Source organism: Hibiscus syriacus, unplaced genomic scaffold (genome assembly GCF_006381635.1).
Source record: "Hibiscus syriacus cultivar Baekdansim isolate YM2019G1 unplaced genomic scaffold, ASM638163v2 tig00003721_pilon, whole genome shotgun sequence".
NCBI lineage: Eukaryota > Viridiplantae > Streptophyta > Magnoliopsida > Malvales > Malvaceae > Hibiscus > Hibiscus syriacus.
The window spans coordinates 3,243,638-3,259,433 of record NW_024061981.1 but is presented as its reverse complement, the minus strand read 5'-3'; the positions used below and the strand labels follow the sequence as shown (position 1 = coordinate 3,259,433).

At 32.7% G+C, this 15,796-nt stretch overlaps 1 protein-coding gene across 2 annotated transcripts; it reads left to right on the top strand.

Moving 5' to 3' along the window:
* Positions 1–11,281: 11,281 nt before the first annotated feature.
* Positions 11,282–14,685, top strand: LOC120182183 (probable protein phosphatase 2C 10). 2 transcript variants are annotated; one of them, XM_039187186.1, is made up of 6 exons: positions 11,282–11,490; positions 11,590–11,712; positions 12,265–12,504; positions 12,600–12,876; positions 13,965–14,119; positions 14,274–14,685. In XM_039187186.1, the coding sequence occupies exons 2-6, from the start codon at positions 11,680–11,682 to the stop codon at positions 14,412–14,414; spliced, it is 846 nt and encodes a 281-aa protein (XP_039043117.1). In that variant the 5' UTR covers positions 11,282–11,490; positions 11,590–11,679; the 3' UTR covers positions 14,415–14,685. The 2 variants fall into 2 exon arrangements, with proteins under 2 accessions (XP_039043117.1, XP_039043123.1); XM_039187192.1 differs by lacking the exon at positions 11,590–11,712 and having other exon boundaries at positions 11,285–11,490.
* The last annotated feature ends 1,111 nt before the right edge of the window (positions 14,686–15,796 follow it).

Here is a 15,796-nt window from a genome sequence, read left to right as displayed (position 1 = left end):
ATTAAAGATTAGGAGTTCTTGAATGGAATTTTGAAATAGAGTTCATATTTGGAATCGGAGGTTGAATTTGACTTGTCATCGACTTAATTAAGATATACGAAGTGTTAGAATTAGATTTGGAACATGTTGGAATTTGAGTGAGATTCTTGAATTCCATGTGGAGGAATGGATTTTTAAGTTTAAGAGGTATTGAATGGATATTAATTAGTTTAAATGGATATTCATGTTATAGTGACTTCATGATTCCATATTCATGCACATGCATACATATATATATGTATTAATGTTATAGTGACTTCATGTATAATTCATTTATGATTTAACATGATCTTATATGAATGAATGTTATCATCAGAGAATCCTTCCAGGTATGTGAAATAATATAAATGATCATATGAAGTGACTTATGTGTTTACATGGACAGTGATGAAAGATATATGAAATGAGAAATGTATTTATAATTAAGCCCATGTTATGTAATATGAGAGCTGTAGGTATAATTGGCATACCAAGAGTCGAGGGATAATCAGTGGTCCTTTGGGACATAGTGGTTCTTCGGAACAATCAGTGGTCCTTCGGGACATAGTGGTCATTCAGGACAAATATTCAGTGCCCCTTGAGGGAATTATACGAGCTGTGGTGACAATATAGTGCACAACCTCTATGTACTCACATACCTTTGTTCTCAATAATGTACATGGGCAATCCAAAGATAAATTAAAGTGGAATTAGCATAAGAATATATGTTTTATATGTGAATGTTACCATCATATATGTTATAGTGAAATAGATGCATGCAAATAAAGATGTCATGATCCGATGGTAAGAATGCATGTTCATGAATGCATTGTTATATCTATATGTTTATTTATGCCTCACTAAGTCTGTGACTTAGCGTGTAAGTGATTTACACGTAGGTACCAATAATCAGGAAGAGCAGAAATAAGGTGGCAAGAACAGCAGTACTGCTAGAAGATCAGATCAAAAGTCACTGATAAAGTACGTATTTTGTCTTGTATAGTGGGTTGGCATGTCAGAAAAGTGTCAGTTATGAATGCTCTGATCGATTTTGGTTGTTTTTGTCTTTTCATGTAAATAAACCACTTTTATGTTAATGAAAGTTTTAAATTTTCCTTGAATTTTGTCAAGAGTCAAAGTTTGAAAAGTCAATGTGACACCTCATACTTGTATTCGGGTCGGATACGGGTTGGGGGTGTTACAGTATTCAAGGAAGATTTCTACAACAATATTACGGCGTGAACTACAACCCTTGGTTTGTCAAACTATTACTGTGGCAATACCCCTCAGTGTAAACTATAGTCTTTTCCTAACTTACTCAAGCATTTTTTTCCTTTTAGTCGAATGAAACCCTCTCCTTATCTCTAAGGAGAATTAAAACCTCACCATCCTGGATTAGTTTCGTTGTTCAAGTAGATCTACCCTAACTCTCTCGATATCATACATTTATTCCTAAAAAATGTTAATCTCTCGAAAGCTCTTACAAAGTCTAGGAATGTTTTGCCAAGGCACCAAGCAACAAAGGCTCTTACAGTGTCGAGGAAAAATATTTAAACAATGAACAAAACAACACTTAGCATAAACAAACTGCATCATTCATTAACAAGCAAATAACGTTTCAACAAAGCAATAACCAACACCAAGTAAAACAATTCATGGTGCGATGAATATCATCTAAAAATTATTCTTTAAGCATAACCCTTAACATGATATGAAGATGAAGAAAAAAGGAAGAAAAACTCCTAAAATAAGAGCTCTGTCGTGATATTCTGACCACCACCATGCATGTTCCAGTGGCCAGTCTCTCTCGAGGGCCTGACAGCTGCTCCGATGAAGCCCGACTATGGAGGGCACCAAGGACGATCAAGTGGGGAACGATGGAAAGGTAGGGTGATGCAGCCGCTTACTTCAAGACTAGTGTATATTTTCTTCTTGATTGTGCTGCCTTTTTGAAAAACTATAATGGGGTATTTATAGTGAGAATTTTTAGAGTTTAGTGCAATTGGAAATTTCCTAAATACCCTCGTTGACATACCTATTTTATGAATTATGAAGTAGTTATTAGTGGTCCTCATTAACTTACTAAGGGAATGAGTGCACGTGTGGTTGAAGCTGGGCAAGTGACGTCAGCAGTGTCGTCAGGCTGCGTCAAACTTGCATGATATCTCTCGATTAGGCAAGAAAATATGTTCCTCACTGTCATCTTTTTCTGCTCCGCTGGCCCTAGCAAATTGATTTATCTCGGCAAATAAATTATTCCTTCATCATTTCCTGCATTAACACAACTATCAAACAACCTTCCTCTCAAGAAGCATCAGTTAAACCAAATAAAGTTTGCCTCGGCAAAACTTATCCACCACATGCAAATATATACTACATGCAACTAAAATGCTATGACTAAAGACTTTTAAACAAACAATAACCAAAGTAAAAATACCCAAAACACTATCTTTTACGGAGTTATCAAAAGAGTGAGCCATTTATTATCTCATTAAGAAGTTCATTGATTACGAAACTCGATATTCCCCGATTGAAAAGTTATGTTGCGCCTTAGTATATACTACAAACAGAATGAGACAATACTTGTTGTATCATACTACCTGGTTAATATCAAAGTTGGATCCGTTAAAATACATGACATAATCCTCAAGTTTAACTGGGATGATGGACAAGTGGCAGATGTTTTTGTTTGAATTCAACATAGTTTATGTGAGCCAAAAGGCAGTGAAAAGTAATACCATTGTAGACTTCTTGGCAAGTAAAGCATTGGATGATTATGAACCAGTGAAATTTGAGTTCCTTAATGAGGACTTAATGTGCATATCCAACGTAGAAGAAGAATAAGCTCTAAGAGATGAAGTATGAAAGATGAACTTTGATGGTACCTCATATGTTGTGGGGCTTGGAATTGAGGCAGTGTTGGTTTCACTGAAAAGATATCATTATCCTTTTACCAGTCTGTTTGCTTTCGAATGTACGAACAACATAGTTGAGTATGAGGAGTGTATCATGGAAATCTGATCTGCAATTGAGCACAAAATTAAGATCCTAGAAGTATTAAGGGACTTAGCCTTATTCGTTTATCAGCTCCATGAAGACTGGATGACTAGGGATTCCCAATTGATTGAGTACAATAATCTGGTCATGGATTTTATAAAAGAATTTGAAGAAATTACCTTCACTTATCTCACGCATGAAGAAAATCAAATGGCAGATGCCCTGGCTACGTTAACCTCAATGTTTAAAATTAACGATCATGATCGAAAGATGCCCATCCAAATGAGCATAAGAGAAGCTTTAGCTCATTGTTTTAATATTGAAGAAGATGAAGAAGATGGTCTCCCATGGTATTATGACATCCTTCAATATGTCAAATATCGAGCTTACCTGGATGAAGCTACTGAGACTGACAAACAAACTTTGAGAAGATTAGCAATGGGATATGTAGTCGATGAGGGAATCCTTTACAAGAAAGGCAAAGAACAAATACTATTAAGATGCTTAGATAGAGCTGAGGCTAAAAAGCTACTCGAGGAAGACCATGAAGGAATATGTGGAACATATGTAAGCAGGTTCACAATGGCCAAACAAATCATGAGGTTCATATATTACTTGTCTATAATGGAAGGGGATTGTATCAACTATACTCGCAAATCCATAAATGTCAGATCTATGGTGATAAAATACATGTTCCTCCTTCAATCTTACATGTAATGACTGCACCTTAGCCTTTCTCAATGTGATACATGGATGTTATTAGGCCTATCACACCAAAGGCTTCTAATGGGCATCGCTTCATCTCAGACATGGAATGCCCGAAAAAATGATCTCAGACAATGCACTGAATCTAAACAATGACTGGATGGATGAAATCTACACAAAGTTCAAAATCAAACATCATAATTCGACTCCTTATCGCCCAAAGATTAATGGGGTAGTAGAGGTTGAAAACAAGAACATCAAAAGGATTGTCATGAAGACTATTGAGACATGTAAGGATATGTATGAAAAGTTACCCTTTGTCTTAGTAGCTTATTGTACCTCTGTTCGCACATCAAACGAGCCAACACCTTTCTCACTCGTCTATGGGATAGAAGCGATTTTACCAATTGAAGTGGAAATCCCTTCACTGAGAGTACTACTAAAGCTAAAATTAGAAGAAGCGGACTGGTACATAATAGGTTCGACCGATTGAACTTAATTGAGGAAAAAAGGTTGAGAGCTATTTGTTATGGCCAAATGTATCATAAGAGAATGATGCGAGATTATAACAAGAATGTCAGACCTCGAGAATTTCATGAGGGAGATTTGGTGTTGAAAAAGATTCTCCCTATACAAAAGGACTTTCGAGAGAAGTGGGTGCTAAATTGGGAAGACCATTAGTTTGTGAAAAAAACCTTTTCCAGAGGAGCTATGGTTTTGATTGAAATGGATGGAGGTGAGTTGCCTAATCTTGTGAATTTTGATTCAGTCAAACGATATTACACATGAAGAAAATAAAAGAAATAAAAAATGATGAAAAATAAAAAATAGAAAAAGAAAAAAAGAAAAAAGGAAAGAAAGAAAATAAAATAAAATAAAATGGGGGTTCAAGATGAAAATCTAAAAACAGTCGTATTGAAACTAAAGGAGGATTTTAGTTGAAAATTCGCAAAGGACAACTTGAATATTTAGGATTTGGCTAATAAATGGTGAATTCCCTTGGAAACCTGGCAATTAAGGAAGAGATTATCATACTCATATATCCTTAGTACGATCTAAATCCTCTACACACATATTGATCTTCAGAAAAGACTGCTGGTGAGGAGATGAAATGATTCATGCACTTGATATCAGACATATTTGGCTTTTGTTCTTGTTGTAATGTTTGCATTCTCCTTGAAAAAAAATTGACTCCAAAGCATTGCACCTTCTTTATATTATTTTTTTGTTAATAAGAAAAGTTGTTTATATTTTGTTATTTCTTTTCATAAGCATCATGCATATAAAATATTAATTAATAATAATTTTTCTGTACAAAAGGGTTATTATACTTTGCTTTGAGGAAATTTCAGGGGTATAAGGATTTCAGAACAGGTGTTTTCTAGGAAACATAAATGAATCTACCCCTCAGTAGTTCATTGTGATTGATCAGGACACAAACTAAAGTGATTTCAATCAATCCATTAAAATGAAAACAGCCGTGACATAAACTCTTCTTCAAAGTAATTTCCAATTGGGGATGTACTTGGTTAGACTTCAATTGATCAAATCATTTCAATAAAAGTTGATTTTTTACAAGGGGCCTGGTTCTCCAATCAAATTAGAGGAAGTGAATTTAAGGTAGAGATGGGAAAAATGATAGCCAAATAATATAGGGACTTGATCGCCAAATGTATAGACCTAACCGTCAAATAGTACAGGGACCGAGATCACAAAAGCACAAGCAATAAAGGAATTTCATATATGACCGAAGATCGTTCACATAAAGCGATGAAGTCATAGTTCCCAAATTAAATCATCCAAAACAGCATCCAACATTCATCTTATCAAATCATATTAGATTATCTTTAGGACATGTTGCATATGACATCTATAGAATCATATCACATTCATCATATCAAATCACACTAGATCTCCTCAACACGAAGGAGCAATGTTTATCATCAGATTTGACATCAAGCAAATTAATCGAAGTGACTCAATCTCTTCATCATGTAGGAGCTATGTCATTTTCAAAATCAAATGATCTCTAGACAATCGGATTTCCTCAAAGCAACGAACAATGTAGTCTACATTACCAAAATATGACTAGACGTCCTCAGAAAAAAAAGGAACCATGTCATTTATTGACTAGATCTTCTCAACACCAAGGAGCAATGTCATCGTCAGATTTGACCTCGAGCAAATTACCCAAAGCGACCAAATCTCCTCATCATGTAGGAGCTATGTCATTTCATAAATCAAACCATCTAAAGAGAATTAGATTTCCTCAACACAAAGGAACCATGTTTTCTTTAGAAGGAACAAGGTATCCTTATCATGAAGAAACAATGTGTCCTTATCATGAAGAAACAAGGTCGTCAACAAGTACAAAGTCTTTAAATTGAAAGATCAAATCATTGGTTTGCGGCCCAACATCCTCAACAAGAAGGAAAAAGTCGTCTTCAGATTCTTTACCTTGGAATGAGGGACTCCATATTCAGAGTGCACATCGAGGCAGGAAAAAATAGTGTCTTTGGTCTTTGCCCAATTCTCGTCACCCGACAATGGGTAAAGATGGGCAGTTGTAGACACTACGTTTTGCCCAGGTTTCTTATTTGTTTACATGGTTTATTTAATAATATTATTTGGTTTATTAAATTATATATGTTTTAATTTTAATTGATAAAATTGGTAATTGTTAATGTAATTATGTTTTAGGTTAGTGTTAGTATATTAATAGGTTAGTGTTAGTATATAAAGTATATGTTAAACTGATTGTTTTTTTTTAATTTTTTTATATAGGTTACAATGGATGACCCAACTAATTACAAGACCCTAACGGGCTAGTAACCCAAACAACATGCCCAACTTGTAACCCAACATAGCTAGGGTTTTGTCATGTTCCCCAGTCGCTGCCTTGCTCCCAGCCGTTGTATCTATGCTTGATCCAATGACCCATATAAGAAGGGAAATAGGGTTTTACCCTACCCAAGACCTGTTGCATAGCCACCATTGTCAACTTCTGCCACTGCTTCCGCCTAGGCCAAATCACGTTGACGTTGTTGTTTCAGCCAGCCATCAACATGTCAATCAAACAAAAAGTCCAAAATCAGTAAAAAAATATTATATATTACTTAGATAAAATAAGGAAGATCAAATCCGAGACTGTAAATCATAAAAAAATAAAGTAATACTACATTATCTTCTCGGTAACACAAAAGCAGAGCATCAAAATATAACATGCAAAGCACTATTCGAACAAGGAGAAAAATTTGGAACCAGATTCAAAACATAGAGAGAGGAGCCGAAGAGAGCCATTTTCAAAAGGAAAAAAATAGAGTGAACTGAGAGGGAAAAACACAAAAACATTCTAAACAAAAGGGAAAGGAAAAAAAAGGAAAACCTTACCATGTTCAAAGCTCGCCCGAAAGTCCAAAGGTCACAGGAGTTGTGAAGATTTCGAGAGGTATAATAGGAGATCTATGCATTTTCGTTGGATTTTAGGAAATATGGGACTTGGATTTGATCTAAGGAAGATAAAAGGAGCATTTTGATGGTGTTCGATTCCCTTCCGGTCATCGTGGACGACGGTGGAGGCTACCGACGAGTGACAACCGTCTCCTCCGGTGAAGGGAACTTGCGAGAGTTTATGAATTCTCGCACTCTTACTTTGAAACAAATGGAAAATGAGAAAGGCTTAGAAAAATAAGCATTAGTTTAGGATTATATATCAAACCCAAAACGACATAGTTTCACATTCATTTTACCCATGTTTTTTAACTTTTAGAGGTAAATTGTAGTTTTGGTCATTCGTTCCTTGTATCATTCTGTTTTAGTCATAAATTAACGGGGATATTGTTGATTTCAAATCTTCAATGTTTCCATTTTTATATTTTAGTCATCATGCATCATTTAAATATTATGGTCAAATGTCTGATTTGGGTTGATAATTTAAGATTTGTTCCATTTTAGTTCATTTGTTCGTATTACATTAGAAATTGCTATATTTATGCTATTGATCCTTATAGCTTGTTTAATATTCATTTCAATCACCATTCATGTTTAATTATTTAATGGAATATTAAGGCTAAGTATACCAATATCACCTTGCAACTTTTTATTGTGTCAATTTAGTCCTTGTATCATATTTGTATATATGAATATGTTAGTTTCACGTGATTTTATATTTTATTATTTGAATATATTTGTATTATTTTTTATGTTATTAAATAGGAATGCTTTATATTTCCTTATGAGATATTAATATATATATGGTATATGTGAATGAATATGTTCTTGATCTTTGGTGTGTATTTCCTATTTTAAATTATTTTGACTTCCTGTTAAATCTGTTTTCCTATTTGAATGCATAGATTTTAGGTCAAATATGTATATATATATATATATATATATATATATATATACTTTTCCTTTCACACTTAGTTTCATGTAGTCATATCCTAGGTCTATTTGTTTATTCTTGTGTATAAGATGGTAGTATATTATTATTACTTTAGCGATATTTAATTTTTTTAAATATAGAGTAGGAAATATGTAATATATTTATATATGTATCTTTGAGAAATTTTTTGTATGTGTTTATATATTAATAAAAAGGATATTTGTTTAGTGTTGTATTGGGAAATTTGTTTTGTTATTTTAATATTATAAAATGATATAATATTCTTTTTTGTTAATTATTATACTAACCTATGGAAGACCTCCAAACACTTGGGGTGTCTTCCAAGGGTTAGTCGAATAAAATAAAATTTAGCATTATTAGTTGTTGATTATTAAGTTAATTAAATATATATTTTATTAATTTTAAATAATTTTTTTATATATATTATTTTTTGAAATATTTTTTATGTATTATGTTTTACATAATTATTTTAATAAATATAAATATAAATGTTTATTTTTATTTATTTCATGTATTTATTTATTTACCTTTGTTTAGATATTTTGTTTTTTTACCACTATTTAGTTCTATTATATTTTATTGATATTGCATTCATCTTTCATATGTTATTTATTACTTATGCATTCATATGTCATACATTTGTTTTCTCGTTTTCTGAAAATTTAACGGCAACGTTGTCTTGCGTCGTAGGTTAACGAAATTACGTACAACATAATTGGATTTCAATTTCTGTTAATTCACGTAGTAAAGGAACACCCTTTTTAAATAAAACCGAGTGAATTAAATCACCTTTTATTGAGTCAAGTATTTTATAAATAAATTCACTCTTTTCAAAATTCTTAAGAAGTTAAAAGGATTGTAACTTTTTAAATTCAAATATGTAAATTCTATCGTTTTAGACAATGTATAATCGAGGGTACTAATTTTGGGCATTATGGTGTTGCTCATCCTTCCTCACAAGTAATTGACTCTTGGATCCATAAAAAATAAATTTTTGGTAACACGCAAACCAATTTTTGTCTTTAAAATAATTTTCCTTAAAATTGTTTTAAAAGACAATTTTAGGTATTCGACCTACCTAATCTAAAGGTCGATGATGACTCTAAATTTTAAGTTAAATCAAAATTTAAAATTTCCAATATAAATTCATAATTATTTTAGATTTTAATAAAAAAAATGGTTATGACAATTATTTATTAATAGAAGCCACTAGTAATATTAAAAAGTTAAAACATCCAAAATTACAATAAGATTTTACAATAATCATTGTACACTAAATACATAATTTGGACTTTTCCTATAACATTGAAACTTGTCACTTTAGAACATATAAAAACCATACATGAAAAATATTAAAACTCAATCAAAAGACTCGAACAAAAATAGATACGATTAAATCTTATTGCATCAGCTATCGAACCATAAAAAGAAATTAAGCTATTGAAAGACCACCGCAAACTGCAAATCAGAGTTGAGTGTCATGAGAAACTATTCACAAACATAGAATCACACATCCAAATTCAATCCGAAGGTCTATAGTAGGGAAGATCAACAAGATTTCAAATAAGCGCCATCTTGATTATTCATGGTGTCATCAAGTCTAACCCCAAGAAAACATAAATAAAAGAACGACCAAATGACCGAGAAAAAAAATGAAAAATGTGCCACAAATACAGAGATAAATATTTCACAAAGACATAATTATTCTTATTAAAAAAAAGAGCCTATGATCGACAATTAGCATCAAAATCAATGTCGTCGTCGGCTAAATAAAATCAGAAGAAAAATTTAATCTGACCTATAAAAAACGACACAAACTCAAAGCAAAAAAAGGAAGGGGAATAGGAGATTGACTAAATATTATTAAATATTTTTGTTGTTAAAAGTTTTAAATTCAAATAATCATATTTTTTTGGTATAATCACCGATATTTAATCTATTGATCGATTAATCCGGATCGGGTACTACAGAGGCAAGGGTTGATTTGACATTACCACGACTGATCAAGATGACACATATATGATAATTTGTTGATCTTCCCTACTTTGGACCCTCAAATTAAATTTTGATACCTGATTTGCATTCGTGAATAGCTTTTCACGTCGCTTAAGCCTGAATTACAATTTGTCGATGGTTTTCAATAGCTTTATTCCTTTTCGTGGTTTGTTTACCGATGCGATCAGATCTGTTTGCATCTATCTTTGTTTGAGTTTCTTGGTTAAATTTGTATTCTTTCATTGTATAGTCCTCATGTGATATTAAGTTATTAGTTTCGTTCAAATAATTATAAAAAAATATTCTAATTATGTGTTTAATTTACGATTGTGATTATAAATTTTTATTGTAATTTGATATATTTTCTCTTTTGAATAAAATTAATTGTTTATATATATATATATAAAACAATTAGTGCACCATTTGACTTTAACCCAATACTATTTATAAAAATGATAATTGATGTTTTAAAGAATAATTCCACCCCATATGATAGAGATCATATAAAATATATACAAGGAATAATCTTGTACAACCATTTACGCGGAACATCTTTGTTATGCCTTGTAGATTACTCCAAGTGGGACATTGTATCTTGACTTTCGTTTGCTATGAATAGAATTTAGTACTTTAGGATTTGTTTGATACGCAAAATAAACACGAAAAAGTTGTCGATCTAATACTTAACCATTTTATATGCAAATAAATTTCTCTCGTATGTTCCGCTTTATTCGGTAAATTTTAAAGAAAAAATATTTAAGATTTTATGATATTTATTAACATAATCATATTTTATTATATTTATTATGTTTAATTGATGAGTCTGAATAAAAAATATATTTTAAAAAATTTAATTTTTTATAATTATCAATATACAGTTTGTTGATTGATTTAACTGTATTAAATATCAAAAAACTACTATAGAATGATTTCTTAAGTCAATTTATTTTATTTTTAATATTAAAATTCGAACATTCGATTTTATTTAGATATATATATATATATATTTTAATTTTAAAAATATTTTAATCTCAATTCCCTAATAATAGTTTAAAATTCCTAAAATGGCACAATTGGGTTTATATGGTTATGCCGTGTTGGGCAGAGGCAGAGAGAAATGGAGAGAGAGTAAAAGCAGAATCGGAATGAAAGAGCAAAGTCAAACATGTGTTAAAAGTAATTCGTGTCGGATAAGTAGAAGGATCCCCTTCCTCGACTAAATCATCATATCAGATCGTCTATATCCAAGCACTTGATTCCTTCTTTCACAAAAAAAGAAAAAAAATCTTCAAAATGTTATGCTCTTGACGACTTCACCCAGCGGCGGCAAGCAAGGCCATACTTTGGCCTTTTAATTGATCCTTGTTAGGGTGATTCTTTATTAACGCTTTTTGCTCTTATTTTTTGTGGTTTTTAGGGTTATAGTTTTGAGGGCTTTTCTTTAATGCTTTCGGGTTCTGATGCTTCAGGCTCTTAGTTTGGATAGCAGGTGACGTACAATTTGACGCTGAAGGGAAATTACTTTGGAAAATTAGAGGTTTTGAACAATTTTATTTTCTATGGATCGGTTGTGCTGCTTTAGTTCATCTCAGGTAAAGCATATTTCTATCTTGAAGGTTTTTCACGGCGATCCCATATTTGTTGGGTAAATGATAATTAATTATGATTGTTTATGGACTGGTCTGTGGGTAATATTGAGGCTACTTTAATTGATTTCCGTAATTTTCTTGTGTTAGCTAATTGGGAGTTATGAATTTTGTTGCTGGGGCAAGGTATACTGTGATTAGAATTGAATAAATCTGCTGCTTATGGAGAAGATTTGGTCATTTCATGTTTGGTTTGTTTTGGGGTTACTAGCATTTTTCATAAGGACTTCCTAATAACGAGCTTTACATCATTGAAACATTCTTAATGTATTTTTCACTGTAAGATAAACACTGCTAACTTTTTTTAGCTGTAAAAAGAAAATAATGTTTCTAACTTGGTAACCATTGCTTTGGATGAGTGTTAAACTTTGGTGGTTAGTGCAACATGTTTGATGGTTCTGAAAACTGGATTAGTATGAGGTTGCTTTTGTTTCCAATAAGCAATGTGGCTATGTTTGGTTCACAATGAGATTTATTGTTCTTATTTTATCCTTTCAGCTTGGAGGAGGGCGTTCATATTCAAGTTCTGGTAAGGGGAAAAGCCGTGAGGGTATGATAAAGTTCGGTTTCAGCCTAGTAAAAGGGAAAGCTAATCATCCTATGGAGGATTATCATGTTGCTAAGTTCAGGCAGATTCATGAGCATGAGTTAGGGCTTTTCGCTATCTACGATGGTCATTTGGGAGATGGTATTCCTTCCTACCTACAGAAGCATTTGTTTGCCAATATTCTAAAGGAGGTGAGATGTGCCATATCATTTTTAGAGGGGCAATTACATAAATTGGTTTATTATTTTTAAGACAATATATGCTCACATTTTTTCACTTATTGTAGGAAGAGTTTTGGGTTGACCCCTCCAGAGCCATCTCCAAAGGTTATGAGAAAACAGACCAAGCAATTCTTTCACATAGCTTAGACTTGGGTCGTGGCGGATCCACTGCTGTAACTGCAATACTGATAAACGGAATAAGGTTATGGGTGGCAAATGTTGGAGATTCTCGTGCAGTTCTTTCAAGAGGGGGTCAGGCAATTCAGATGAGCACAGATCATGAACCCAACACTGAACGAGGCAGCATTGAGAACAGAGGTGGATTTGTCTCAAATATGCCAGGTCTTTTACTGCAGCCAATTTTTAGAAGTTAATTCTTTGCGCCTGTGCACGTCTAGTCACAAAGTCAACGAATATTTTTGGCTAGACAGTTGAGTAGTCAAGACCCAAGCCTGCTGATTATTTTTAAGTGTTTTTGCAGCTTCTAATTCGTAACACTTTTGTGTCAGAAGTTCATAAAATAGCTTATTTCAACTTTACTATGTAGTATGTACTAATTTCCTGATCTGTTCAGTTCCTGATAAGCAAATGCTCTTTTATGTAGTATATACTCATGTCCATGTAGTTTCATTCCCCAATAAGACATCGGCTGTCAGTTAGTTAATCTATTTATCAAGAATGGATCAATTATTACATTGAAAGGATTATGTTGCAATCACCCTTATTAGTGTGCACTCCTCTTTGTGGATTAAGTTGAAGAAAGCCTGGTGTAAATGCTGATGGAGGCAAATGTTCGATTATTGGTTGAATTTCTTGGTATTAGGAAAGTATTATTTAGCATGTTTAATCATTTAGCTGATTAAAGTGTTTTCCTTTCCTTTTTCACATGTCAAGCACTGGTGAAATTCTGCACTCTGTTTTACTTTTCTGTTCCTTGTTTTATAACAACTTAAGGGTCTCTTAAGGCATGTCTTTCTGTTGGTTGTGAAGTAAAAAAATGCACCGGGCAAGCATACAGTGAAGCCATAAAAATATACCTTTGCTGGAAAAATCTAGATTATGGGTTTCCTTTGCCTTCAAAATCTTGATCTTGCCAACTGAAAAGGAAACTGCCAGCCACCATTATCTTGTTTATGCTTTCTTTGTTTTGTTCCGTGTTTGTTGGCCTTGGAAATACATGCTCAAGACACCAAGAGAAAAGCCGAGGCCTGAAAACATTAGTTCTGCTAATTATCCGTTGAGGTTTCTACCATTGATTTATGTAAATGCATCATTTTCCATGTGTAAAATATGACCCTGAATATCGTAATACCATTTCTTAGCTTTTGTATGTTGTCATATTCATGTTAATTGAGAAGAAAAAAAAAGGGCTGGGAGGGTGGTCTGATGTAGATGACATTTTTAAATCTGTTGTTTTTGTATGCTGTCAGGAGATGTCCCCAGAGTTAATGGACAACTGGCAGTTTCACGTGCTTTCGGGGACAAGAGCCTTAAATCACATCTGCGATCAGATCCGGACATTCAAAACACCAATTTAGATGACAATACAGATATTTTAATCCTTGCAAGTGATGGCCTTTGGAAGGTAAAACCTTTTGCTTTGACGTCTCCTCATTTTGATACATCTTTATTATTTTGTGCAAACATAAAGAATCGCTCAGGAATGCATGATTTGAACGTAGTTATCTATGATTTATTTATTTATTTATTTATTTTCATTTTCTATATTCTTAATTCAGGTGATGAGTAATCAGGAGGCCGTTGATATTGCAAGAAAGATTAAAGACCCACTGAAGGCTGCAAAACAACTAATCGCTGAAGCAGTTCATAGGGACAGTAAAGACGACATATCTTGCATCGTCCTTAGGTTTAGGGGATAGAATTGGTTAACTCATAGATCACATTGCACTTTGTTTGCAGTATATACCTGAAATAAGAGTTTGTTTACACAAGATGCCAGTTTGTGGATTAAACCAACATGAAAATACATACCTGCATGGGGTTATCCTTCAAGTTCTACGGGGATCGACTATAGCAGATTACGTATTAGTCAAGAAACCAAAAATGTAGGATTCACCCCATGTAAATTCGTTTTATAAATTAGGTTCAGATGTTTGATTTGTTTAGGAAGGTGATTAGGAATTGAGTGTATATTGTTGTGTATAGATGAAGTTGATTTTGATGGTGTGGCTTAATGTAGTTACCATGAACGACTTATACCATTTTCGTTTGAAGCAGGCCCTTCCATGACCGGGATGCATGCTGTGGAGATATCTTCTTTTAACCCCGAAATGGCATGAAAAACAATCTTTTCTCGAGACCTTTGCTTCCATTTTTACTTCAATCTATTTATAATAGAAAACTAAAATCGGGGCTGCAACAAATATCAATATGTTAGTGGTAAAAGGATTAGTCTACGTTTTCAATTTATAATATTTTCATGATTAAATGCCAAAATAAGTGTTACAAATATATTAAAAAATTAATTTAGGGTGTTCAAAGAATTTTTTGTTAAAAATAATTTGTTAAAAATAGTTGTCTACATCGTAGCGATGTAAACGTTATTAAAAAAATCGTTAAGTGATATATGTCATATTTATATATAGTACATTTTTTTATTAAAAAAATTATTTAAGAAAACCCATTTTTTTTCTAAAATTATAAAAAGTCTCAAAATACTCTAAACTCAAACCAAAACCCTTAAAATCGTTCCTATTGCTGACCACCACTAATTTGTCACCGACAATCGGAACCCCAATGTTATTAATCGGTTAAAATCCTAAATTTAATGGGGGAATTTAGATGTGATTTAGGGGTTTCTATTTGAATTTGGAGTTTTGCTTAAAGACATGATGAAAAATCCTTTTTTCTTCCTAAAATCTTTAATCCATAATAAATCTCTTATTTAGATTGTAGTTTTACTCTCCCTTTCACTCCATTTTTTTAGCTTAGTGATTTGTGATCTTGTTATGAACTTAGATAGATTTAGGTTAAGAAGAAGAAGAATTTGAGAGAATAGAAAGGAAATTCAAAGTAAATAGTATTTCATCATCAAAATCATAATGCATCAGATAATATAATTGCCTATTTATAAACTGTATGGTTGTTATTTGCACAGCTTTATATGCCTAGCTGGATAACCGTTGTCACCTCTTAGACTAGTCTTCATTTGGGTCTACTCTCCATTGGGCCTGCCTGCAATAATTCTCTTAGAGACGTATCTCGGTAATTTTTACTCGATACCGTAGACAGGCTAATTATT

Excerpts from the sequence above, each read along its gene's own strand:
- LOC120182183 (XM_039187186.1), top strand. The coding sequence starts at position 11,680 with ATGGATCGGTTGTGCTGCTTTAGTTCATCTCAG. Across the intron at positions 12,505-12,599 it reads TTGCCAATATTCTAAAGGAG|GAAGAGTTTTGGGTTGACCC; the intron begins GTGAGATGTGCC and ends CACTTATTGTAG. Across the intron at positions 14,120-14,273 it reads CAAGTGATGGCCTTTGGAAG|GTGATGAGTAATCAGGAGGC; the intron begins GTAAAACCTTTT and ends TTCTTAATTCAG.